The sequence below is a fragment of the Apteryx rowi genome, unplaced genomic scaffold (assembly GCF_003343035.1).
Source record: "Apteryx rowi isolate R43461 unplaced genomic scaffold, aptRow1 scaffold_304, whole genome shotgun sequence".
NCBI classification, from domain to species: domain Eukaryota; kingdom Metazoa; phylum Chordata; class Aves; order Apterygiformes; family Apterygidae; genus Apteryx; species Apteryx rowi.
In genome coordinates, this window is record NW_020449464.1 from 768,052 (window position 1) to 794,066 (window position 26,015).

The 26,015-nt window shown below is 48.4% G+C and overlaps 1 protein-coding gene across 1 annotated transcript in view; it reads right to left on the reverse strand.

Moving 5' to 3' along the window:
* Positions 1–205: 205 nt before the first annotated feature.
* Positions 206–26,015, reverse strand: part of ONECUT2 (one cut homeobox 2) — a 27,538-nt gene continuing 1,728 nt past the window's right edge. The window contains exon 2 of the mRNA XM_026070127.1: positions 206–548. Coding sequence (XP_025925912.1) covers positions 262–548 — 287 coding nt within the window. The 3' untranslated portion in view covers positions 206–261. The remainder of the gene's footprint in view (positions 549–26,015) is intronic.

Here is a 26,015-nt window from a genome sequence, read left to right on the forward strand (position 1 = left end):
CACGAATGACCGGTTTGCTTTTCAGACCTGCTTAGCCTGTCCTGAGCATAATATCATATAGAAAGAGGTTAATTTTTAACTTGCGCCTTCTAGAACTGACTAAAAGCCGTAAAAAGTGTCCTCTGCTTACAGCTAGGCTAGACTTCGTTTGCAGGAGAATTGTGCTTTCAAGTCACCAGTGAAGGGCCCCGCTGCGAATGCGCGCTCTGCCGGCGGCTCTTTGGTTCGGCTGCACGCGCCCAGCCGCCCGCCCGGCGCCGGTCACGCTTTGGTGCAAGTGCTGGAGGCCGCGGAGGAGCCCCCCGTGCTGAGATCGTCCTGCCACTTCTCCAGGCTGCGCCGGCGCGCGTTCATGAAGAAGTTGCTGACGGTGGTGAGCTCCAAGCCCAGCTGCTGGGAGATGGTGATCTGCATTTCTTTGGATGGACGCTTGTTCTCCTTGAAGATGGCGAAAAGCGTTCTGCGTTGGAGATCGGTGAAAACCAGGCGGGATTTCTTCTGGGAGTTGTTCCGTTCTTTGTTCGGTTCCTGCTCTTTGCGTTTGCATGCTTGGGGGACGGGGTGGCCGGGGAAGGAGACAAAGAGAAAGAGCGAGTCAGCACGTGCGTGGCTACCAACGAACCGAGCGCATCGCACACGGAAAACACCGATCAAGCCGCGTGCTACACGTGAGCTGTCACACTTCCCCATGGGTTGCAGCGTTGTTGGTGAGACGCTGGCTAAGGTTCATCTCCTAAATACGCAAGCCGCTCGCGTGGCCACTGCAGCTGAAGTGCCGGTGGCCTCAACGAGCGTGGTGGGAACAAACTCCACGGAAGCCCTCTAAGGAGAACTATGTACATGGCGTGTTTGTGTTTCCGTATAAAACACAGGAATTTTCAGAAATGACTAATGATTTTGGATTGGCACTTAATTTTTAGGCATTTGGGCGCATAATTTATAGGCGTGTGGAGCACTCGTCCTCTGCGCGCTCATTGCCTTCGAGATACCACCCCGAGATGCAGCACTCGCTTTCGCTAGCCATTTCTGGGCAGTGCAGAATTTTGGGATTTTCCACTCCCTTTATAAAGCCCCCATCTGAGAAACACATTGTTCCTCTGTCACATTAACATTAGGATTAAAAATTCAGCTTATCTGATTTCAGTCTAGGACAGAAAATGCAAAAGGCATGCCTTTTTTTCGTAATAGCTAACAAAAAGATTGATTCTTTGCAGATACTTCTCATGTGCCATAACAAATAACAACTCCAGATTATTATTTTTTAATGAAACTGTACAGGCCACTAATCCATAATGCAAACTGCACCATCTGGGTAATTTATATAAAAGACCCACGCGCTGGGGAAATACAGGTGGATGTTTCATGCATTTGGAATAAATATTCTATCCATATTTTGGCACAAATAGTCATTTCTCTGACCTGCCGTTCCAAGCACATGCTTGAAGCATCACCATGGGCGCAGTGCTGCAGGCAGGAAACGCAGCTCTGCGTTGTAGGTACGCGGGGCAACGAACAGCTGAACAAGCACGAATGCAGCCCCCCGCCCTCGCCAAAAAACTGCAACACAAAAACATCCTCCATCTGGGGCTCGGCGGTACGTTTTCTGGGTATCCGTTTGAAATTAGCAGTGAACGGGTCTCCACTCTCCTCTGCCAGCAAACAGACATAATTCCTTGCAAGGAATTCCCCAGGGAATTGGTGCCGATGCTTCCTCCCGCGGCTCCCCGTGCGGCAGGGACCACCTTGGGTACAGCTTCAGTGGCCAAAAGCCACTGAAAACGCTGCCTGCTGCCACTGCCTTGCTTCCCTAATTGCCTCTTCCAGAAGATGTTTGCATGGCAGAGGGTCCACGCGCTGCTGGAGTCGTGGTGGTAACATGCCACGTGGGCACGGGAAGGAAGCAGGGGTAAAACTCCCACGGCAAAACGCGGACTCTCCTGGCCCCAGTTCCCAGCTCAGTGTTGCTCTTGTTTGACCTCAAATAGGCTATTCTGAGCCCAATATTCAGCTTCTCCATCTACATACAACGAGGCATGGACCCACCTCCCCAACGACCAGGTTTCACATCTGTAACGCAGCATTATTGCCCCAAACCCCATCGGAAACCTCAGTCAAAGCTCCCACGGCAGCAACTTTGTGCGAGCAGGACTGGGGAAAACACTACGCTTACTCAGACCGCCGTGCCCGCACTCCGCTCRGCCCTTTCGTTTGTTTGCTTCTTGAGAAACAGACCTCTGCGGACGCTTTTTAGACTTTTTACCAATTTATTTTCCATTACTGCAACAGCCAGTGCCTGAAATGAAGCTGCTAATCACCCTGGCATGCTGGCGCTATTCAGCTGAAATCAAAGGCCTCTTTCAGTAGAATATATTTTATGACACAATCTCTTTTTACTACTTTGTTCGCTAATCTGAAAAGCGCTGTAACTGGCAACGGCTCTCTCCACCTTTAAGGGTGAATTAGTACAGGTTTATGTGGATTAAGTTAGCTTCTAAACATGACTTGTATTGAGTAATTAGGCCTCAGAAATGAAAAAAGGAGAAGCTTAGGTAATTAGACTGGTGTAGGTAGCACACGCCACATCGATTTGGTGTAGCTCTACTGGGGTACAGTTGTCCATTCGCATGGATTTAATTGCAAAGTTGAGGTGAAGCAAAGAGTTTTTGCTTTCACCGCAGTGATCTGAAAACAGAATATAGACGGTCCGGTGCTGACGGCTTTAGATAGCTCTGCAGATAGGCAAACAGTGCGCGCTCCTACACCTGGATTCAATCAGTCTCCAAAACAATTTTTTCAATCAGTCAGGAACCCGAAGGGGCATGGTTATGATCAGCTGGCCAACATTTTGACTTATCCCCTCGTTCGCTGAGACCCCGTGATTCTTCCCTCGTTGCAGTGCACGGTGCTCTGGCCCGGGCCCAGCAGAGCACTCGCATGCGCTTTGCACCAGAGCGCTGCGGCTGCAGCTGTCCAAGAGCGCTGCCGGACCGGGACCGGCTCCGGCTCCATCCCTGCCCCAGGCCGGCATGCCGAATGCCAGGGCAGCGCTGGATATTTAGGGTTAGAAACCTGGCGCGTGGGAGTTGCAGCGATTTCCACCTCCTGCATGGAGGCTGTGGATGCAGAGGGCAGAGGACTGTCCCTTCCTGTCCCAGGCTCGCCATGCAGCATCTCGGAGGCTTTTGGAGTCGGCTGCAGGGCCTGGGAGCTCTGCCCTTTGGTCCCCAGGTTAAAACAGCGAAAGGCTTCTGATGGCAGGGCTAATCGAGCCGCACTGCTAGCGAAGACTTGCCTGTCGGCTGCCCACGGCAGCCACCGTGGCCRTTGTCCCGCGTGCATACGGCTCACAGCACACCTCCAAGCTCCAGGGATGAAGCCCAGCTGGCCCCAGGCAAGGGGCCACAGAGACCGAACACAACCTTCTGACGCATCGTTCTGCCAGGGAGGGGGATGCCCTAAAAAGGGGGAAAAAGCACAAAAGAGGAGGTAGAGCGACACACCTTCCTTGGGGACAGCCACCTTCACAGCCGCCGGCTTTGGTGACTTTGGGTTATCACCCAAGGTTGGGGACGAAGTGGCTGGGCACGTTGCAGACATCTGCTATGAGATAAATGTCAGAGCAGAACCTGTATCCTTCCTCTGACCGACAGCACCTGCATTTGCACAGCGTGGACGCGATTTCATTGCAGGGCAGTTAGGGACGGGGACGAACTCTTCCCTTTAACGCTTTTTCCTGCCAAAGTMGGGCAGGAGCTGCCCTTCTGAATGGGGGAGTGGGACCGCCCCTTCGCGCAGCCGCCTGAGTCCAAATACAGCGCTCTGCTGTGGGACCGCTCGCTTATGGCCTGCGCAATGACAACCAGAACACTTCGTGCGTCTCAAGTTGTACAGTTCTCAGGAAGTTTTGCATTTTCACGTGGTCTGTCGCAGACAGACATGGAAAAAAATGGAAAGGAGTGAAATCCCGTCTTTCTGAGATGAAACTGTAACATCTCTGCTCTTTAGGCTACGGCTGTGTCACAGTCGGCAATGAGCTCCCCACACCTCCAACAAGCAGGACCTCCGCGCCGTCCGACGCAGCCGCGGCTGCCGAAGCCCCAGGGCAGCAGACGCCTGGCGCACGCAGCTTAAAGCTCACCAGAGCTTCCCCGTGCTGCCCGGCCGTGCTCACCTGTCGGCTTGGGAAGGCAGCGTCCTCCCCAGGGAACACCGCGTGCCCGAACAGCGGGCGAGACCTCCACCACARACCCTGGCGTGGCTCTGCCTCCTGGCAGCGGGACCTTCCCCGTCCCTGCTTCAGAGCAGGTTCTTGAGTATTTTTTCTTTTATTTTTCATAAACAAACTTGGCTGCCAGTGCTGAAACCAGGCATTATCTTACTTTATACATTCATGATGCTTTTCACAAGTTACTCCCTATCRGCCCAGAAATCAGGTGACACTTCCTAATGGAAATCATCTGCAAACATAAAGACTGACAGCTTTTTGAAATGTTTGTCGTCAGTGGTTACGAGAACCTATTTCTACAAAATGGCAGCGTTCAGGCTGCTGGCATGGCCGGTTAGGCATCGGCCCATCGTGCTCTTTCCCCCCCCCGTCCCTGGGGTTTAGCTCCGGCGTCGCTTCCCGTGGCGTTGCCACCCCGGGGGAATGCTCCCTTCTCCCTGCTCCGGCCTYGTGCTGGTGGCAGAGACCACTGCGGCTGAGCCTGCTCTAGCAGCCCGTTGTGCACCTGAGGGTGCCTCCCCGGCCACGGCCAACCAAAGCAGTCTTCAGGGTTTTGCAGGGGTGGCCTCAAGGCATAAAGCTATCTGAGCTGTCCAGAAGTCTGAGGCATATTTGCATTTATCTATATTTGTGTTTTTAGCATGGATTTTGAAGCTGCTTCCAGGAGGAGAAAACAGTCGAAGATACCCCACATCGCAAATGTCTTTCAAAACAGCCCGATGTTTTTCCTCAGCTGAGAAGCGACCTCTGCAAACCTCCCCTCCCTCCGCAGATCTCCCTTGAGCCTCACCTGCTGCTCCCCGGGGACCGAGGTTGGGCAAACCCTGCTCCCCGCTCTCGCTCCACCCCAGCGAGCTGCGGAGCAAGCCACGGCCGTCCGGGCGGGCCGGGCTCAGGGCAGCGCAGCCGGCCGCAAAACCCTCCAGCAGCCTGGCACCAGCGCCAGCTGCGGGCTGCAGCGCCCAGCGTCGGGGACCGCTTGACGCGGGCGAGCAAACGCGTAACGCTTCCCCCAGCGTCTCGCAAGGCAAAGCCGGCCAAAAGCTCTTCGTCCAACCCCGCCAGCCTTCCGGGCAGGGAAGGCAGCCCCACCTTGGCAGCGCTGATGTCGAACCATGCTAATGGATCTTAAAAAAAATCAGCATTAAGAGCTGATCTGTATTTATTAGCACAAAGAGAACATCAAGTGCTGAAACCAATATCACCACCAAAGCATATCCAGGTTTAAAAATAGACTGATAAGGCTGTCTACACAAGGCAGCAAGATAAAAAAATCCATATGTTGACATGATTAGGTAATGTGCTGGGATAAAACGAGTAGAGTGAATTGATAAATGGCCAGATTTTTAAGTAGCCATATTAAAAAACTCGCAGCTCTAAAATCTGAAATTAGAACCTGAGCCAAAAAGTAGAATTCAGAGTCTAGAAATGTTGGTAGTTAAAATATTCCTCTATGTATGGCTGAGTATGACACCTCGGTGAACCTGCCTCAGCTGGATATTGATCAGCTTATGTTCGTGCATGTGAAAATATTTCACAGGTTTTGTGCAGGGAACTGCAATATTTTGTTGGATTGGCTGAACCTGAGTCCTCTCTTTCATCAGTCTTCAGCTGTGAAATTCAAGTGGCTGCAAGAGAGTTGTCTCTAAAAGGCAGGTCAGAATCAGGACACTTGAAAATACCAGACTGGCCAAAACGTAAAATGAGGACCCTTTTAGAATTAAGATCTGAAAGCACCCCTTCCTTTCTTAGTGCAGTGTACCCCAGGAGTGGATTTACAGCACGGTCCCTTGCAGGGCTCCCACACAGCGACCCGGGGCCCTGCTTGGAACTGGGGCTCGGTATGGGGCGAGATGTAGAGGTCAACTTTATCATACATTCGGCAATTTTTATTTTTCTTCCTCGAAAAGTGAGGACATATATAACATATAACATATATAATGTTATATAATGTTATATAATATTATGTATATATTCAAAATGATCTGGATAAGCTGGAGAAACGCTCCAAAGTGAGCAAGACAGTAGCTATTACAGATGGGTGCAAAAACACACAGAAGAAGGAAAATTGAGTACACAGATTCAAAATGGAGAAAAATCGATTTGGACAGTAGCAGAGCATAGGACGATCTGGGACTATAGCTTATCACAAACTGAGTCTGAGTTTTGCAGTGAAGTGAAAGAGAAAGGCAAATATCATTGTGGGATGAATTCAAACAAGTGCTGTACAAAAGACAAAGGAAGTAATATTATTTTTCCTCCAGCTGGCATCGGGGAGGTCTCTGTTGGATTAATATGTCCAGTTTTGGATATCAGAGGGACGATTCCTCTCGTCTAACTTTAGACGTTTGGAATAGAGACATCTCCACCCGAGCTGTCTGTCGGGATGGCCAATGAACAGAAACAGGCAGTTCTGGGATGTGACTCAAGCCAAGTCTGAGATGAGATGAATTGCACACGACTGTATTGATTTCAGTCTGTTGACCATAAAAACAGTCCACACAATTAGCTTAGATGTAAACACCCGCAGCGAGCTAGACTTAGGCAAGAGGACTCCTACTGCACCAGCCTAGGGAAGGTCAACGAGAAAGATATGAAGCTGAGAAACGAGGAAAGACTGGAAGGGCTGCATTTGTGCATCCAGAAAGCAAAACCAAAGACTGACGGGAGGGATTATATGCAAGATTGTTTTAAAGAGGATGATGCTTCATTATTCTCTGTGCCTACCTCAAGGAAGACAACAAATAATTAGTTTAATTTGTGGTACACAGATTTGTAGTTAGACACYAGGAAAATCTTTCCATGAGGTTCATTAGCTGCTCTAACAGGTTATTCCGGGTATGTTTGCCTTCGCAAGGCTGTAAGCAAACGCCTGCTCATCCTGTCTCCTCCTTTTCTCACCAGATCCTCTCCTCTGTGTTCAGATAGTTCTGAACTTTCTGGATATTGTGTAACATCCTGCTTGAATGACTGTGTGCAATACTGACTTGTGGCTTTATTTTGGGTAGCACTTTTTATGCAAAATCTAGCCCAAACATTTTCTGGAATTATATATATTTTTAATTTTACTTTTCTTGTGAGTTACTTGGCGAATGTATCAAGTTTGATCCCTATCTTTGTCTCACACTAAACTCAACAGTGGAGCTACTCCTGATTTAAACCGGTGTGGATCAGAGAACCATACCCAGTGTATAAAGAACAACTCATTGCAGCATTTTTATTACAACACTTCTTTTCCAAGAATTGACCGGAAAGGAGTGAGGGCAAGATGCAGCCGGAGATCCCTGCCAGAGATAGGCCAGCTTCAAAATTAAGGTAAAATGATGCAGTTCTGTGGAAATAAACAGGACCGAACCCTTCCTGACACACCTGAATTTCAGTCAGGGATAAATCAGAAATCCTTAAAGATACTGCTTAAAACTGAGTCTGTTTTAAATTAACTTTGACAAGTGAGGGAGAGACAACTGGAGAATGTAATTTTCCTAAATAAGGTTTGTACTGCCACTGTATCACCCAGCACACGTCTCAGAGTGACAGAGCTCTCTGCAGCATTAAAAACAGAGAGTTTTGTGTGTTTTTTGCAAAGGAAGGAACATTGCTTGCTTTCCCTTTCCCTTTCCACCTCCCACCACAAGACCGTTCAGCTAAACAGCGAGTCTTTTCCCAACCTCTGCTTCCCTTAGGTCTGCGTGGGGACAGCCTGCTCCAGTTTCCCCAGGCTCTTTCCTCGTCCAGGCATTCCTCCCTGCACGTCACTCTGCCCTGTCCTAGGTCGTCTCCTGGAGTATTCCCCGTCCAACACCGTCCCCTTGGATAGTCGGTGTTTCTCCTCTGCATCTCTGCAAATCCGCTCTTCCYTCCCGTGCTCCTGCTGCCTCCTTCGTTCCTTGGAGCTCTTTCTCTGCCCCTCTAAGCTACCAGACCTTGCCCTCCCCAGATAACGTCTTATTGCATGTCTACGATGAAAAATCATAGTTAGACTGGAGATTCTTCCCTTCAGTGTTTTACTTAGTCCTTTTGTCTCAAATCAGTGTCACGGCATGCCAAAGACTAGGGATGTGATGAGCTCCTGCATTTTTGCTGCAGTTTCTAATAGTTTCCGGGACACAGGGAAGATTCTAGTATTTCCTAACATCACTAATTTATGTCCAGAGACACTCTGCGTATTGCAGTTATTGGTATCTTATAATAAATAATGCAAAGGTATGTGCTTTTCAATGCATTCAGTAAATACTTTCCTTGAACTGTTAAGTTTGTTCTTGAAAAGGAACCATAAAGGCAAATGTTTTTCCTTGACATGCATTTATCAGAGAAGAAAAATGGAGTGAGCACTCTAATAAAAGAAATTTATTATCTAGAAAACCTTCCTATGGAATGAGAGACATTTTAATAGCAGAAGGAAGGGAAGTAGCCATCTTGATTTTAAGAACAACTTGATTATATTAACTGCAGTTAATCCTAAATATATTCTATGGAAGAAAATAGATAATTAATTATAATTGAAGGCTGTAACAGTGGGAAAAAACAAACAAACATTCATCCCTTTTCTGCTACCCTGGACTAAGGATGCTTTACATAGAAACAATATAGATAAAGTTCAGAAACAAATTCACTACTGCTTTACCTAATTTTTACTTACATGGAAAGCTACTGATTTAAAACGCATTAACAGTGGTTTAAAAACATGACATCACTCTGCTGAATCGGGCCCTTTGTATTATGTCCCTAAAAGGGGGACAGCCTGTCTTAAATAAGGACAGTTTTGTCCTGCAGCTAAAACAAAGGGAATGTTAAAAAAGAATTGCTTTAAAAATGATGAGGTGGTTGTGTTTACAGAGTTAGGCATTACTTAGAAATTCAAAAAATAGCATTCAGAATGAGCATGCAGAGGCAGGAGGTTACTCAGGTGAGGTGGAGATAAATGCAATGAGCCCCCAAATCGCTGCAGTTCCCATCATTAAATAAGACTCTTCTCCATGAAGGTAAATATTCAGATTCAGTGATCTGAATTACAGAGATTAAATTTTAGAATAAACTGGTGATTTCTTACTTACTCCAGCTTTTTTGCAGGCGTAGATATACTAAAACCTAGTACTAACACTCAGATTTTGCTGGTGCAGATTTCACAAGCAATGCTGAAAACTAGGAGTAACTGCAAGACAGACAGTGGAGTTACTAGGTGGTTATATATTAATCCAGCAAAATATTTAAGCATGAGTTCAACTTTAAATATGCAAGATGCTTCATTGGCTTTAACCGGTGTGTTCACAAGCCTGAGGTTAAGCATGTGCTGGAATATTTTGCTAGATCCCAGAGAACATGAGAGCAGAAGCAGGCAGTCGTCTCTGCTAATAGCTACAGCAGCTGTTAAATAGTTTCATCCCAACTCCATCTTTTTGTGAGTTTTTAGCATTCATGAAATATGCCAGCCAAATAAAATGCTCTGTTTATCAGCCAGAGAAGCAACAAGTTTGTTCATTGATATTCCCTTTGCAATAATATACCAATAACTGAATTTGTATTTGTGGTTATAGTGAAGCTATAATCAATAATGAGAACTTTTGCAACATCTTTGGAGTTCTTCACTACATGCTTTTCTCACCAAAAAAATGGCTTTAGGAGGTTATTTTCGCAGTAAAAGAACAGAAAGGTTTTGTGAGACTCACATGTCCGGTCAAAGCTCGTCAGCAGCATAACTCACATTTTGGTAGACTCCTTGTGGCTGGTGTACAGCATAAGAGGTATTCACAGAACCGTGTCACTGCCAGATACCCTCACATTTCCACTTGCCGGAAATTGGGACAAAATTTAGCATTCAGGCAAATGTCAGTTAAAAATCCTTTGCAACAGTCACTAATACTAGATAAAGAGAACCACAACACACCATAATACTTTTTAAAGTAATATAACCCCTCCCACCATTTTGCTAAAAGCATTAGAAAGCAAGAAAGACAAACGCATCGGAATTGGGGGTCCTCTTTCTTCCGCACGGCAGCAGGGCTGGGAAGGCTTTCCAGGCAGGACCTGACCCCCTGTATGGCACTGAGCATTTACAAAGGCCGAAGCTATCACCAGAAGAGTTTGATGATTCCCTTATACAAATACGCTTACGAGTGATCTCTGTACTAAAAGCTCCAGAGATTGGTAATCTCCATAATTTGCCATAGAAAAGTAAGGCGTCCGATGCTGTCCGGGCCGCGTCCGTGGCCAGAAGGCAGGTGTCCAATACAGGTGGGACTGATTGCCTTCTGGCAGCTGGACGCTTCCCTTGGAGCTGGTGGAAGTTGGGAGAGATCGCTAGAGCCTTCCCTCCCCTGCGCTGAGCCTTGGGACACCCCTGTGGTCCTCTAAGGGAAAATCTGCTCTAAACCGTCTGCATTTAATAGGTTTCAATACAATTCACATTAAAAAAAAGAATCATACCATACCGCTTGGGAAGCAATTACAAAACCCAACACAAACAGGAAGTCCATTGCATGAATCCCAACACGTGCAGCCCCATTGGCTTGAAAAATATCTGCATGAAGCTGATGATTTTTTCAATTTCAATTCAGCAAACCTGTCTGGGTTTTGGTTTCCTTCACACGCTTCTAATTCAAACTTAATTTTTTTGTCACTGAATATCATTAAATTGAATGTTTCTACCAATAGTCCATTTGTCTGCAACAGCAGTGTTATTTTCAGCAACAATAACTCTTATTTTCCATTTTCTTTCTCAAAAGACAGAAATGTAGCCAGCCCATGCATTACAAATAGCTATAAATCCTGACAAATATTTAGAAGCATTTCAGTTGATAAGTACTGTCTTTAAAACTTCAGTTTATAAAGATTAAAGTACTGTGAAATTTAACTCTAGTCATTAAAAATGAATATATGGCAACTATTAGCAAATGGTAGCGGATTCTACTGCACCATTAATACTGCTGGGTAAAGCTGTCAGAAAAGAGAGGTCTATGTCTGTGGGAACCTCCCCTCCTGCCTTTCCACAGCAACAGCGCTAATCTCCATGCGGTGGCCGTGCTCCCCGGTTGGGAGAGCAGCCCGGCACTGCCATGCCCAGCACCACCAGCCCCGTACATGGGGGGTAAACCCTTCGCGCTGGGGCCCTCCACCCTCCAGTTCTTGAGCAGCTCTTCACCTGCGAGAGCGGCTTTGTTCGGGTACCCTGAAGGATGAGACCCCCGTTCTGGAGCAAGTCCTCCGTGGGTCTGGTGAAAGCTGGTTGAAGCGCAACATTTTAGATTAGACATTTTGGCCTTTTCTAATGAAACTTTTCTCAACTGAAAAATATCCAGCTGGCCCCATTGTTAATAGCTGAAATGATGTGCAGTTCAGAGGAATCAACTCGTAGCACGTAACACCAGCCTTACAAAAGCCACAGAAACGCAGAACGGTTGGGGTTGGAAGGGACCTCTGGAGATCATCTAGTCCAACCTCCCTGCTCCAGCAAGGTCAGTCCCACCGAAATAGTATTACAACAGTCAGTGCTTTGGAAAGTCCTGGCAGTGAAGCTCCAGAAATTTTGGAGCTGGCCAGCAACGGCAAGAAATACTTATGTGAAGCTTTACTTTGGCAACCACAGCTTCAAAATCACCAAACCACAGAAGACAGGCACAGAGGGACCTTCTGAGGCTACAAACCCATCTCCTTTTTGTTATGAGAGCCTGATACCAGTTTGCTTTGGATACTGGTAACATCTTAAGGAAACAACTCGAGTGACTTTATGTCCTAGGAAACACAAACACAGTGCTAGTCCTGCTTCTTACACAAACAGAACTCCAATATACATCTGACATCACTCCATCTGCCTCAGCTATCTCTAATTTTAAACAAATTAAGCAAGGAGATTTCAGCCAGATACCTTGGAGGACTATTTAGCAGGCTAAAATTTTGCAAGGCCAGACTTTATGATCTGCTTTCACTGGCAAGAGACTCCCTTTGTCTCCATCACCTCCCAGTTTGATTACCCGCAGTTTCTCAGGTTAACTCCTCTTCCCTCTTTCTGCTGATGACCTTGGGTAATCACAGTTTTTAATGATGTTTTCACTATAACAGCAAAAGTGACTTTGAAACTATGAAACAAGTAAGTAAATGCTAAGAAAAAGTCAAGCAGCAAACAATATTCTTTTAATCCGACAGTAGGTCACTCCTCTCTATTGTTTGTAAGGATAAACCATGAATATTGATCTCTTATATGTTGTTTCGTATGGGTGTAGTACAAAGTCAACTAAACCAAGTTATCTGTCTGATGGAACTAAAAAATATTTCTCAATTTGATTTCAGAGAGAACTCGATGTGAAAGAAATTTAATTATGCTAGTAATATTGAACACAATGAAATGACCATCAAAACGTTTTCCAGAGGTTTAAAATGTTTTCTTTTGATATGATTCACTTAAAGCAACCTCTTGTATATCTGTGCTACTACAATCTCTTAAAAACTAGGCCTCAAAAATCAATTTGATTACCTCTCTGAATTAAGTATGCACAAATGAAAGCAACTGAGATCAATACAAATTAGGTTAAGTACTCCACTGTGTACAAAATCATTATGTAACAAGAAACAATTTGAATGAAGATGCAAATAATCACATTGTTAGGGTGTGCAGCCAGTGCACATTTATCTGCTTATTTCCATCTGCTACACACAYGCACTAAACCCTCTTGAGTTTTTTAATCCCTATGAATGCCCTCTGAAGACATTTATCTAGAAATATAGAATATGCACACAGATGAAAAGTGTAGTACAAAGTGTTAATTCTGTTCTTTCACAGGGATCGAGTGTTAGTGGAAAAGATCTCTTCGCTCACCCTGACAAGCCCTCCAGTAAATGCAAGATGTTCACTATACAGTGATTCTTGTTTCAGGATACAAGGCCCTGAGACACAATCCCACAACCTAAATATTTCCTGCCAGGAATTGTTTTCTTTGGTATTCAACCTAATTTTTCTCTTTCTTAATTCTACCATGGATAGGACCCCTTTCTATATCTAGTGCTTGCATCCTTCAGCTATCTGAGAAAGAAAGATGAACGGATTTTGAGGCTTTGTTCTTTTAAACTTCTTTCTGGCATGTAGTAGGTCTCAAGCTACTTGTGTCCAGTCTCTTGTAAATCTGCTGGAGAACTGAAATTGGGCTGTAAATTCTGTGGGGCAGGGACTGCTTCCTCCTATGTGATACTGCTACACCTATCTCAATGTGGCATCTCTGACAGGGGCTTCTAAGTACTATTGTAATATACATCCATCATTAATACAGAATAATAAATAATAGATGGGGTAGGGCCAATTTATTGCACTCTAGGGCAAGAATGAGTGGAGGCTTGGTGAGCATACAATACAGTTTAAATGTACTCCTTGTCACCAAGTGGTCATAAGCTTTAACCATAGACTGAAGCAGTTTCTGCAGAGCAGCCCCAGAGTTTCTTTTTCTGTGGCCTAGGCAGAGGGCGTCCTCTGATGCTAATTATTCAACCCTCTTTACAAGCAAGCAGTTCTGTGGGCTGCAGAATGAACTGCCCTGATTTCTGACAGACTTCTGGTTCAGAGCTGTTTATGTGTTCTTAATGTACCTTTTGCAATAGCTGGGACATTTATAAGCTCTCTTTCCAGGTGCAATCATCATCTAATATAGTGCAAACTCATGTCATAGCTTTGTTTCAGCTCAAGCACTTACGAGGTCTTATTTCTCTACATAGCCTCCTGTTTCCACAAAATGGGTAGAACCCCCCCATAGTTATCTTTGAGACCTCCAGCTCTGTGTGAAATTAGGCTCATGTTGACCACAGGGTCCAAATGACATTGTGAGGAGAGGAGGGAGGAGGCCACAGAGGCAGACAGACACATGCATCTTGCGTAACTGCATAATCCTTGTTGACAAGCCAAAATATACTTGTGCCATTTTGGAGTCCAAGCTGCTTTGAGAAATACAAGCTGACATAAACTGGCAAAAGTGAAAGCATTTAAATGTAACCCCCCCCCCAGCTATGATAAGTGGCGTCATGCAGTGTGCCGCTCTGACGTGCCATTCTGCTAGCTCACCAGGACTTATGTCGAAGGCGCAGCAGAATCCGCTTTAGCTAGACTGTGCCCACAGGCCTGGACAAATCCTGCCACAAGTTCCATACTTCTGAGGATAAAAGTATTTAGTATTAATCATGAAAACTAGTCACTGAAGCACTTCCCATGGGAAAGGAAGAGGGTTAATGCGGAAGGGATCAGGGAGAAATCAAGAAGGATAAGGTAGTCCACTGCTGAGGCAGGTCCCTGAAAGTAGGGATTTAAGCTAGGTTGTTTTCTACCACTGCTTTGGCACTTTGCAGGGGAGAAACACAGTGTAAAATGCAGCACAGCTCAGGTACTCCATCCAGTAAAAGTGAAATGCTGAACACTGGGAACGACACTCAGTGACTCCTTCACTTCTAACACCTGAGAGATTTRTGTTTCCTCTTGTTCTGAAGATTCCCCCTTTTGAATCCCCAAATAGTTTCCAGCTGAATTATAACACTTTTCTGTAAGGTGGATTTATATTCCCTCAGTCAGAGCACAGAACTGACACTGGACCTTCCCCACGCTGAGAGCTCTGCCTGTTGTAGTTGCATCTGCAAGAGTGATGCATCATCACATCCTCTCCAGTACGACAATACAGCAGTGACTTTCCCCACCTGCAGAAATAAAAGTATGTAGGCATCTTTTCCAAGACAGGACAGGGAATTTAAAAAGGCGGAGGTGAGTAAGCACTGAATGAGAGTGTCAAAGCTTAGGGAGGATTTGAATTTGAAATATGCTGTTTTTAGTATTTTCTACTAATTACTTCAAGTTGCTTTCCCTTCAGTACACTGACTGTGCACACTCCCATGCTGCAGTTTCCTTGTATCACCTTGTACTTACAAGTCAAGAGTCTTGAGCTGAGCCCCCTGGGTCCTACTTGCAAGCTACAGGGAGAGTATGGACCTCCTGGCTTCTTGCTCTACACCTCCAAAACCACATTTCTTTCAGAAATCCTGTCTTACAATAGAAAGCAGGAAATAATGATTTATTTGCAATTATTACTGACAGGGTGCAATTATGAAGAACAAGAGAGGAAAGGAGCAAAACTCTCGACGCTTGTCTGGGGAAGTGAGTTCTGTGTTGCCATCTCTGCTCTCAGAGCTGTTTCTGATGAAGGTGAGCAACGTGAGTGAACTCCTTCAGGCAGAGGAGCCTGTGGGTCCCCCATGTCCTCAGTTCAGGTACTACCACTGCGCTGGTGGAGGGGAGAAGGGGATGTTGCTTCATTGGGTTGTGTGGGTGACAACAGTTGTGTCAGGTAGTGTTCACACTACTCCAGTGGATAGGAGCTAGGCACGCACCGAGTGTGGCTCCTGTGTTGGGTCTGTGTGACCCATGGCCCCCCAACATCTCTTTGGAGGTGCATGGTCAGGGCTGGATGTGAGAGGAGAACCAAGACACTGTGCCCTGCCAGGATCTGTGCATAATGGAGGAAAAATTTGGCACTAAAGATGCCAAAAGGACTGAGGGAAAGCTCGGGAAGCTCACGTCTCATCCTCAGGGACCACGAAAGACAGAGCGAGCCTTTTCGTGTTGGTAGCCTGCAGTGAGGGCTGATGCAGCACCATCGTGCCAGCAGTCCTCACCAAAGCGGCTGGAAGAAGGACGCTCGTATGGTGGCACTGGCTACYGCGGAAAGTGGCCGTGCCTCTTCACCAGATATGTGAACGAGTTGGCATGATACGCACAGAGGAGAAGGGAAGCAGTGACGAAGATGTGTGGGAGAGGAGGGGAAACGGTCTCTCTGAGGAAGACTTCCTTATGTTCTTCCTTTATCCTCTTCAGCTACGTGCTGCTTGCCAAAGCTTAATGCCTCAGTGTGGGCCTTCATTTTTAAATCTCCATTATGACAAGATGAGATCTGCTGGAAAATCACCACTGCTTATACATATGTTCCCTGCTCACTTAGACATATTTTGGTACCAGAGACAATTTGTGTTTTGGAAAACTGCCAGCCTCTATTGCTTGCCTAATAATTCCTCTGTGGAGCATTTACCAGTGTTTTGAGCCCCCTTTTTTTCATAATGCAGTAGTTTGATTTTATAGTTCAAAAAAACCCCAAACAAACCCCAAACACTCCATTTTCTTTTTTGATTGCATTTCTATCTACGAGTGAGTTGTCTTGTTGATCTTTTCACTGTGCCTATTTGAGATGATTAGTCTAATTTGTATGATTTCTGCATACAAAAATTCTCTACAAATCAGTGAGCCTTTTATGCAAAAGTCTGCAAGATTGGGACTGGATACAAAATCTTTTACCTTAGAAAAAGGCATTGTCTGTCCCACTGAGACAATTTTTTTTTCTCTGCCTATTCATCTCCAAAGTATGAGGGAGTTTTGTCTAGAGAAGACAGAAGACATGATAACTGTCTTAAATACAAACAGATTGCTGTCAGAAGAAAAGGAATATATATTTTTTGCTGTGTCTAGTGGGGATAAAATGAGAAGTAAAGGATTTAAATGACAAAAATGGAGATTAAGGTTAGTCATTAAGGATTTTTGTATACCTGTAAGGATAGCTAAGCTTTGGAAGAGATTGCCTGTGAAATCCCCATCACAGAAGAATGAGTTAGGCTGTCAGGACAGGTGATGTCTCAAGGTCCTTTTTAGCCCTGTTTTCCATATTTGATTAATCCTCCATATACTGCAGAGGCTGTTTCCACTCAGAAGGCAGCCACATGAGAGCTTCTCTGATGCAAGGAGTCTGCTACGTTTAGGGCTTGGAGACTGAGAATAGATGTGTCGGGATACTGGCAAGAAGCTTGCCACAGCTGAGTAATGCCTAGCTGGAAGGGATGAAGAAGTAACTTGCAATTGGTGGATGTCAGGAACATCTAGTACAAAGTTTTGTGCTTAACACAAGAAAAGGTATTAAGGATGACCAGCTGGGAGCATGGTGCAGAAAAAGGAAGTGCAAAGCTTGAGTCAAAATGCCCCTGTGAAGAGCAAGGGAAGAAAGAGGATCTGAGTTATTGGAAAATAATCCTTTTGGCAAAAATGTTCTCTCCTTTACAAGATCATTGTCACAAATAAAATTCTGTCAGTTTTCAAACACAGAAGAGCATCTGAATCTCAGAAATTTCTGTACAAATGGTGAGAGATTAGGAAAAAAAATGGGATGCTGAAAAATTTAATAAGGAAATAGTAAAGACTGGAGATCAGAAAAACCTCCAAATGAGTAATATATGCTGATAGACTGTTTCTTAAAAAAAGAAGTAGAGGAAGAAAGATAGAGATGCATTTAATAATAAGTGGGGTCAGATTTATCTCTATCAACCAATCAAGAAACTGACAAAAATGGTTTGCTTAACAAAAATAGTATTTGAATATATGCAGAGCAGAAATGTCTTCAGTATCTTTGGGAACAGTGTGGAACAAAAAGATCAGAAAGGATATTATTTTAGAAAGCTGATACATGAGAAATAAGATTTATCACACAGCACCACAATTTATTGCATGGATAGTTCAAACATAACCACTAATCTATATCTGAAGAGAGTACTAATATTTTAAGCCACTAAGCACCTTTCAAAGGATCTAAAGATTACTGCATATTTAGTTCAACCTTAAGAAATAGTTTTATATATATTTAATGTACTTAATATAGATGTTATTATGCCTTAATTTTTAGGCAAAAATGGGTGACAAAATAGCCTCCAAAATCCACAGAAAGAAAACGTAGCTAGAATCCTAACAGACAGAGGCCAAGCGGATGACAGCAATCCACCTGGAAGCTAGGATTCCCTCAGCGATCATCTATAGTATAAGCAAATCTCAACCAAAGGACGCTTCCTAGCGCTGAAGGTGCTATTTAAGTGCCTGCTGGTGCCAGAGGCTGCACCAGGGCACCAGCCCAACCCCGGCCCCAGCCCGGCCTCAGCCCCGCCCAGCCCATCGCGGCCGGGCCCGGTGGGCGCCGCCGCCGCTGTCCCTGGTGCTGAAGGCTCGCGGTGGCGCCGTCCCTGGTGCTGAAGCCCGAGGGCTGCGGCGCTGTCCCTGGTGCTGATGGTCTGCGCGGCGGCGGCGGCGCGTCCCACCGGGCTGCCCCGCTCACCACGGCAGGGCCCTCGGACGTCGGGCTCCGTCGAGCACCCGCTCTCCTTTCCCTCCACGGAAGTCGGCTTTTCTAAGTGCATTGGCTTCAGCAGCGCCCATCTCTCTATCTGCCACTACTTCTCTTCCTTCCAGTGTGAAAAGCATCCTGCCGAACTTCCTACTGCACTTTTTGCACAGAAGCCACAGCTGAACTGTTTCCCAGTGCACTGGGGCAAAGGGGTTTATAAGGTAGCCAGGAGTGCRCAGCAGCCCATGAAACAGTGCAATGTGGCACAGATCAGCACTGCCCTAGAGTGACTGCCTAAGTGTATCTTCCTCCAGGAGAAGAGAGAGAAGAGCTTGTCCAGACCAGAGGGACCCTCTCCTACTGTGACTGCCTCTGTGCCCAGACCGGGCCCTCCATGATGAGTGCCAGTGCTAGGCCATGCCCTGTGGCTGCAGTTGYGAGAGCCGCAGTGAGACCCCTCCCATGCCACCCCCTCCGCCGCCTGGGGGCATGAAGAAGAGAGCAGACCATGCACATCAGATGTTAACCATAGCCTGTAATACACTGCAGGAGGAAGATCAAGCTAAGGTGAGGGGGTGGTGTAAGAAGCAGAATAGGACTGTGTGCATTTTTCTAGCACTTGCAAGGAGCAAATGTGAGGAATATGGCCTAGATTTCTAYGCGGGAACCTGCGATGCAGCCTTGAGTAAGCACCTGTTAAACCAGACCTGGCTTCCAGGGCCTGGGCTGGATGTGTCTCCCCTGGGTGATGCTCTGCAGCCCTGCGCAGTGGGGCCGTGCAGCTGTGCCCTGGCGCAGCTCACGGGCAGCTGGCGACAGGGGGCACTCATGGCCAGCACGGCCGGGGCCAGGGGTGGCAGGGCTGAGGGCAGCGGGGTGGGGGTGGCGAGGCCCTCCCATCCCTCTGCTGGGCAGTCCAAATAGGAGCCACGCTGGCCCAGGCAGCACTGCTGAAATGCGCAGTGATCAAAGGGATACAAATACAAAGAGGTCAGTATGTGTGTTTTGCACAAATGAATCATTGATGGTGTTTTGGTACAAAAATGTTTAATCATCAATAACGTGATTCAGCAATCAGGAAATGTAAACAAGCAATGCAAGCATTCTGCTGATCAGCCCAGAAAAATAATAAGATATCTGCAAAGCACAGGATTAGCCAGACTGTCTTTTGCCTTGCTTTCGGACTGTCATTGTTTGTACAGTAGGGTCAGTTGTAACCTTTGACTTTTCAAAGCAGTAAATAATTTTGATGGGGTTAAATAAGCATGAGGCAAAAACCTGATTATGTAAACAAACGTTTTGCTCTGCTCTGATAGGAGCRTGTTAGTCTAAGGCTGAGTCTCAGCCTAAACTGCAGAAGCTGCTCTACAGGTCAGTGAGACCCGTATTATTTGGTGAGAACTGTATTATTGGGTGAGAAAATGCTTCTTTCACCCCAGAGGTCTTTACCCAGAGTTTCAGAACCCAGTTGAGCTTGGTAGCTCACAAGAGATTACAGCACGAAAGTTATTTTAATTGCATTCTTCCTGTGTTTGCTTACCATAGATTTGGTGCACCTTCCAACTGATAATATTCTGAGGTTTAGTACTTTGCAGGCAACACAGGCATTAGGACATGGTTTCGTGTTCAATTAACCTGAACCACAGTTGAACTCTGCCCTTTGAACTCACAGAGCAGATAAATACATTGACTCACCTAGGGATCATTAATATTTTTCATCCTGGCAGAAATTTAGGGACTGCCCTACTGGGGCTGGAGCAAATAAAGGTTTTATAGAAATGTTTCCGTATTTGCAGTTCGTGCAGTTAGAAGGTCACAGAGTTGGGGGGGGAGGGTGCAGCGGGCAGATTGCTGCTGCCAGAGCCTCTGCCAGAGCCAAGCCAGCACAGCCCCTTGAGGAATGACAGTCCCACCTGCCTTGCTGTCCTGCTGGCTCTCGGAGCCGTCCCCAGCTTGCCTGACCTGACAGGACAATCCTGCTAACACTGTTTTACTCCTTGTGGCCTGCTCTGCCAGAAGAGCTGCAAGTACGGTGAAGGTTTGGGCCCAGGCCCAGCAGTGCTGGAAGCCTACGGTGGGCAATCAGGAAATGAACCTTTCTGGAGAGAGCTGAGCATACCATGGGGAAGTATTTTACCCCTTGACTTTGCCCACCCTCATCTCAAACACCTACCACTGATTCAGCAAAGTGTCCTGGAGCAAAGTCTTTCTCTACCTCGCCTTTTGTTTGGATCCCTGGTTTAAAGCCGTCCAGCTACTTCGACTGAGACCACTTAAAAGAGTATTGCAAGCATGAAGGGTAAATCTATTGAGCAGGGGTCTTTAACTATGCGGTTTCCGTAATGGGGAGGACTGGATCAATAGGATCAATATGAAAGGTTTCCCTGGCCCTGCATAAAACGATAAAGGGCTCCTCTTTCCACTGSGTTAGCGCTCCTCTCCAGGTGCAGATTGGTGAGCCAGCGTGGGCAGTGGACCCGTGCCGCRGCCCTGCTCGCCCTCCGCCGGGCCGGCTCACCCACAGCGGGCRCCAGCCTTCTGTAAGGCAGCCCAGGCACGGCAGGAGCAGCCGCCCGAGCAGGCTGCTCCCTCGGGCCTTGCTGGCCTCGGCCTCGCCAATCCCGGGTGCACCGACAGCTCAGTCTCCGAAGGGGATGGAGACAGTAGCCACACACTCCCTCCTCGTTAAAGATAAGAATATGTTATTTATGTGTCCTTCCTATTTGGTTTCATGCCGTTTCTTCCATATGCCCCGCGGTCACCCCACACAGATTCATGTCACATCTTCCCTGCCGCAGAAAGAGGAGGTTTACGTAATTTCAAGGGTGAGATACAAGGGTGGTGAAGTGACAGTCGAGGTATAGTGAGAATCTGAAGACTGGCGAGATTTTATTTATTTTTTTAGGAGAATGTTTATCCAAAATTGATAGCAACTCTCCAGAAATAAAAACCTTTCTGTTTCCATCTGCGTAGTTGGAATCTTTAACAAAGCCAGACGTTCCTGTTGAAGATTCTCAGAGGTTTCTCTTGCTGCAGATCRGGGTCCTTTGTTACAATGTGCCATGCAGAGTCCTACGGCTAACAGAGATCCTTCCAGCTGTTAGCGGTTCCTCCTTCTTGCTTGTACAAAGACAAGTACTCCTTGCTTTAGACCACCATGCACTCATTTGAATGCATATTTTATCTTTCCCTCTAAACATTTCTGAAGACATTTGTATGTGCACCTTTATGCCAAAGGATGATATTTTGTCCTTGTATCTTTAAAGCATTCAGCAAACAATGTGTTTGTTAACATAAGGATATATTTTAGACATTTTAAAATCTGTGTAAAATTTAATCAGATGTGATCTACTATTCTGTGTGTAGAATACACTGCCTGTATTCCTGTAGGTGTCTAAAACTAGGATAATATCTGAAATTTGAACTGCATGAGCTTCTTACACCTCCATAGGAGCTGCCAAGTACTGCTTACAGCTTTATGCTCCGATACTGCACAAAATCGCTATAAGCGGTGTCGGTAATTCCAGTACAGAAATGGCTGAAGATGATCAACGGACTTAGCAGTCCTTTAAAAAATAAATAATGAGCACATCCCTCTTCTACAGTTCYCATGGGGAGAGAAAGGCTTTCTCTCAAAGGACAGTATATTTTCGTTTCGTTTGAGGAAAACTTACGGCAAGAGCACAGGGGCAAACGGTTTTCAGAAATCTGACAGCACTTTCAGTTCATTCCTTTTGCTCCGAGGGATTTAAGTAGGAGAATAAAGGGAAAGGAAACATCGGGGCAATGAAGCTGCATATTCACACGTGGTAATAAAAAATCAATTTCCCGAAGGGACGGTAATTTACAAAGGTCTTTCCCACTCCCCCTCCCCGCGAGCGCAGGCGGGTTCCCCGCTCTCTGGGACGATCAATGCCCAGCCGGGCGCGGACTGGAAGCGGCCGGGAGGATCGTCCCCTGCTATTCCCTGGCTCCTCGGCTACGCGGAGAAGAAAACGCCTAGGCCACGGCGCGGACACGACGGGATGCCCGTGTGATTTATATGCAGTAATTAAGCAGGTTGCACAGGAAGCCCCAGCAGGGACTGTTTCCCCGTCACCGCTGCAGCTCACACGAGCAAAGGGGCCCCGCGGCTCCGCGGCCGCCCGAGAGGAGCCAGCGCTGCCCGGCGGCCCCGCGGGAGGGTCGCGCCGCCTCTGCGCGCCGCTGCGCGCCTCCCTCCGCGGGGCTGCGGGGCCGGGGCGGCCGGGCGCCGGCGGGAGGGCGCTGCGCGGAGCGGCCTGGGGCGCTCTGGGGAGAGAGGGCTCGGGCGCCGGGGAGGGGAGGTTTCGGGTTTTGGAAGAAGGAAATAGCAAAGCAAGCGGCGTTTCTCAGCGCCCGCTCGAAGCCCTGCAAACACACCAAAGGGGGAAGCAACCAGAAAGCCCGGCCCTGGCTGTGATGGAGCGACGCCGAGTTTAGTGGAAAGGCAGTGGGGAAGAAGCGGGGAGAGCAGAGACCCACGAGCATGTGTGCGCGTCTCAGCGCGCGTGAGACAGAGAAAATCGGAGATCGTATCCGTAGGCACTGGCAGCCCCAAACAAAACCGGATTAAAACTGCGAAGGAATATCGGGCGGCCCTTTCTAAACGCGCGGGAGCTCAGGAGACAGCCCCCCGCCCGGCGAAGGGTGCCGGGGAACACGAGGACGGCGTGCTGGGGAGCCTCGCCGCTCCGCCGGGTGCCCCGGCGGAGGGGGCTGCTCCAACCGCCCTTCCGCGGCCACGGCGGGTCCTGCCGCCTGCGCCCCCTCCGCAGCGCCCCGAGCGGGGCGAGGAGCCGGCGCCGGCGGGGAGGGGCGGGGAGCGAGGTGCTGGGAAGGAAGAGCACCGGCAGCATTACTGGAAATAAGCCGGATCAGGTTCCAGATCAATGAAACTGGGTCCACACGTTTATGTTCTTGTTGCCAGCATTAATGCTCTTTTAATCTTCTAAACATTATCTGCATCGATTTCCCTCCACGTACACGTTTGTTTGAGAAAGTGACATAACCGCGTGCTTCCAGAGGCTGGGATTAAAGCGAAAGGGACTAAAGGCGACGGGGGCCGGGCTGGGGCTGCTGCTGCTGCTGCTGCTGCCCGGCCTGCGAGCGCTGCCGGCGCCGACGCCGCTGCGGGGAAGGCGCCGGAGGAAGGGCGGCCCGACGGGGTAGGGGAGCCGGGGCCGGGGGTCGGGGGAGCCGAGGGAGCCGTCGGGGGGACGAGCCACCCTTGCTGCCCGAGAGCGGGGAACCGGCGCCCGCGGCGCTGGCGCTTCCCGCGACGGGGAGGCCGTCGGTGCGCGCAGAGCCGCGGAGCGGGGCCACGCAGGCCCGCGGAGCGGCTCCGACCCCCGCGGACCGCGCCGCCCTGCGCTGCCGCTGCCGCCATAATAGAGAAGTCGTTGGGTTTGGGGTTTCTGGGGGGAGGCAGGGGTTAAAGGGGTGTGTGACGGCGGGGGGAGAGAGTTGACCATAAGCGATCGCTATCGCAAAGGTGAAAACAATTAACTCGTGGTCTCTTGCATCAGAGGCAGCATAATGTGATGAACACGCAGGCTGTACGTGGCACTGATCGAAAGCTCCCTTCCTACAGAGCAGCCGCTACTGCCACCTTTTTCTTTCTTCCTTTAACTACCAAAGGCCCCTTCCATTCCACCGACGCTCTTGCTGCGGACAAACCTAGACCTGCATTAGGCTGAAAATGTAAAAGGACTGAATATCCGTCCCCGCTCGACCCGGGGTGTTGGAAAGGACAGCAGGAATTTGCAAGACGAGAACAAAACCACCTCCGCAGCCCTGTGCTTCAAGACCTACTTCCCCCCGCCCGGCTAACCAGGGCCCCGGCAGGGACTGCAATCCAGGCAGCCCCCGGGCTGCTGTGAAAGCCTGCAGAGCAGGGCGGCTGTGCAAAGCCTCTTTCACCTTGAAAAATCCCCGGCCGCCTCGGTGAGGCGTTTGGAGGCTCCAGGCTGGTGCTTGTTTAACCCACAGCATCTCCAGTTCTGGGTCGGGCAGGGATTACGGCCATCAATAATTCATGGCCTCTCTTCCTCCTGCCCTGCCCGCTTCCCACCCCGTGCTGGAGCTGCCCAGCATGCGGAGGCCCTCTGCACCCAACTGCCCGTCTCTCAGTACTTTGCAAAAGGGAGAGCAATCCACTGACTCGGGGGAAAAAAAAAAAAAAGAGAGAGAGAGAAGAAAATGGTCTTTTATGAGATGCACCGAGTCCTTCACACACTTGTTGTYGCAAATAAAATCCCGTGGCAAAAAGGGAGATCTCGGCTCAGTTTAAGGTGCAGCTGAGAGGCATGCAGGTGCWTACGGGAATGCCTCTAAAGGGCGGTATATTTGCTAGCTTTTCCTTGCGTGTATTCGGTTCAGGCGGCCCAAGGAAAGCCAGCGGCATGATCGCAGCCGCCCTCGCCACGACCAGCCAGACCCTCCTTCCACGGACGAGCCCGGGAGCCGGGTGAGACCAGGAGCCGCCACTTGTCCCGCCCGGGACGGGGCTCCCCCGGCCTTGCCGCATCCACTACCTTCCTGCTCAAGGCAGCGCTGCGAGTCCCGCTGACAGCCGAGATGGGCCGACGAGGTCTGCGCGAGTCACTTCGGGAGTCTCACGCATTAATTAGCTCAAGGACGGAACGAGGAAGGGGGAGGAGAGGCTGGAAGTTGCCTCTCACGGTCTCTCCAAACTGTGTTGGGGAGTGCGACAAGCGCAAAACACCCCGCTAGGAACAAAGGAGGGGGAAACTCCTCCGGCTTCCACGGGGGCTTTCTGGCCCCCCAAAAGCAAAGCAGAGCTCTACCCCCTTGGGTCCCTTTCTACACTATGGGGCGTAACAACCACAGCATCACCCGGGGAACGATGGCCACGGCAGCAATAGCACATGAGCATCGCAGAAGGGCGAGAAGGAAATGCTGGAAGGGTCCAGATCAGCCGCAGACATCCCCCCCGCCCCTTGCCTCTCTCCCCTCAACCAACTCCTCCGCGTACTCAGCCGGAGAGTGGGCTCTGAACTGAAAGACAACCTTTAGGAAAGCCTGCTTTATATTTAAACTCTGCTGATGAAGAATATGCAAGGAGTAATCGCTCCAGGTTGGAATTGATAGAAATAAAGGAACGAAGGACTTGTCCGAGCAAACATCCCTAAATTTCTAAAGGGTGTTTGTGGACATGTTGCTGTCACAGCAGAGAGTCAAGCCGGACACATACACACACCACCACGTTTGTACTTGTGTCTGTCCACAGATTTCCTATTTACCATTTATCTACATATATCCACGAGATAAACTATTTATCCTAATGGGGAGGCAGATGTGTTAAAGGGTATCTTCGAAAACAAGTATTCGCTACCCCTGAAGTCCTCTATTAACATGTGATCGGACAGTGAAGCAAACTGCAATAAACGCATTTCTGCGAACGTTTCCTTTCCTTTGGGGTAGCCACAGCAGTGCTAACGTGTCCCCGGCGTGCACCCAGGCCAAGACGTTTCCCCCGTCGCATGAGAAGAGATCTGGCCCCCAACCCCCCCGCCGCCCCCTTCCCTCCGGAATACAGAATACTCCGGAATTCCCTCCGGCCGCGCAAGTCCGCTGCCGGCGGCGCCGACAGGGGCCGGGCTGGTTGCGCGGCGCCCCGCGCCCCGCGGCGGAGCAAC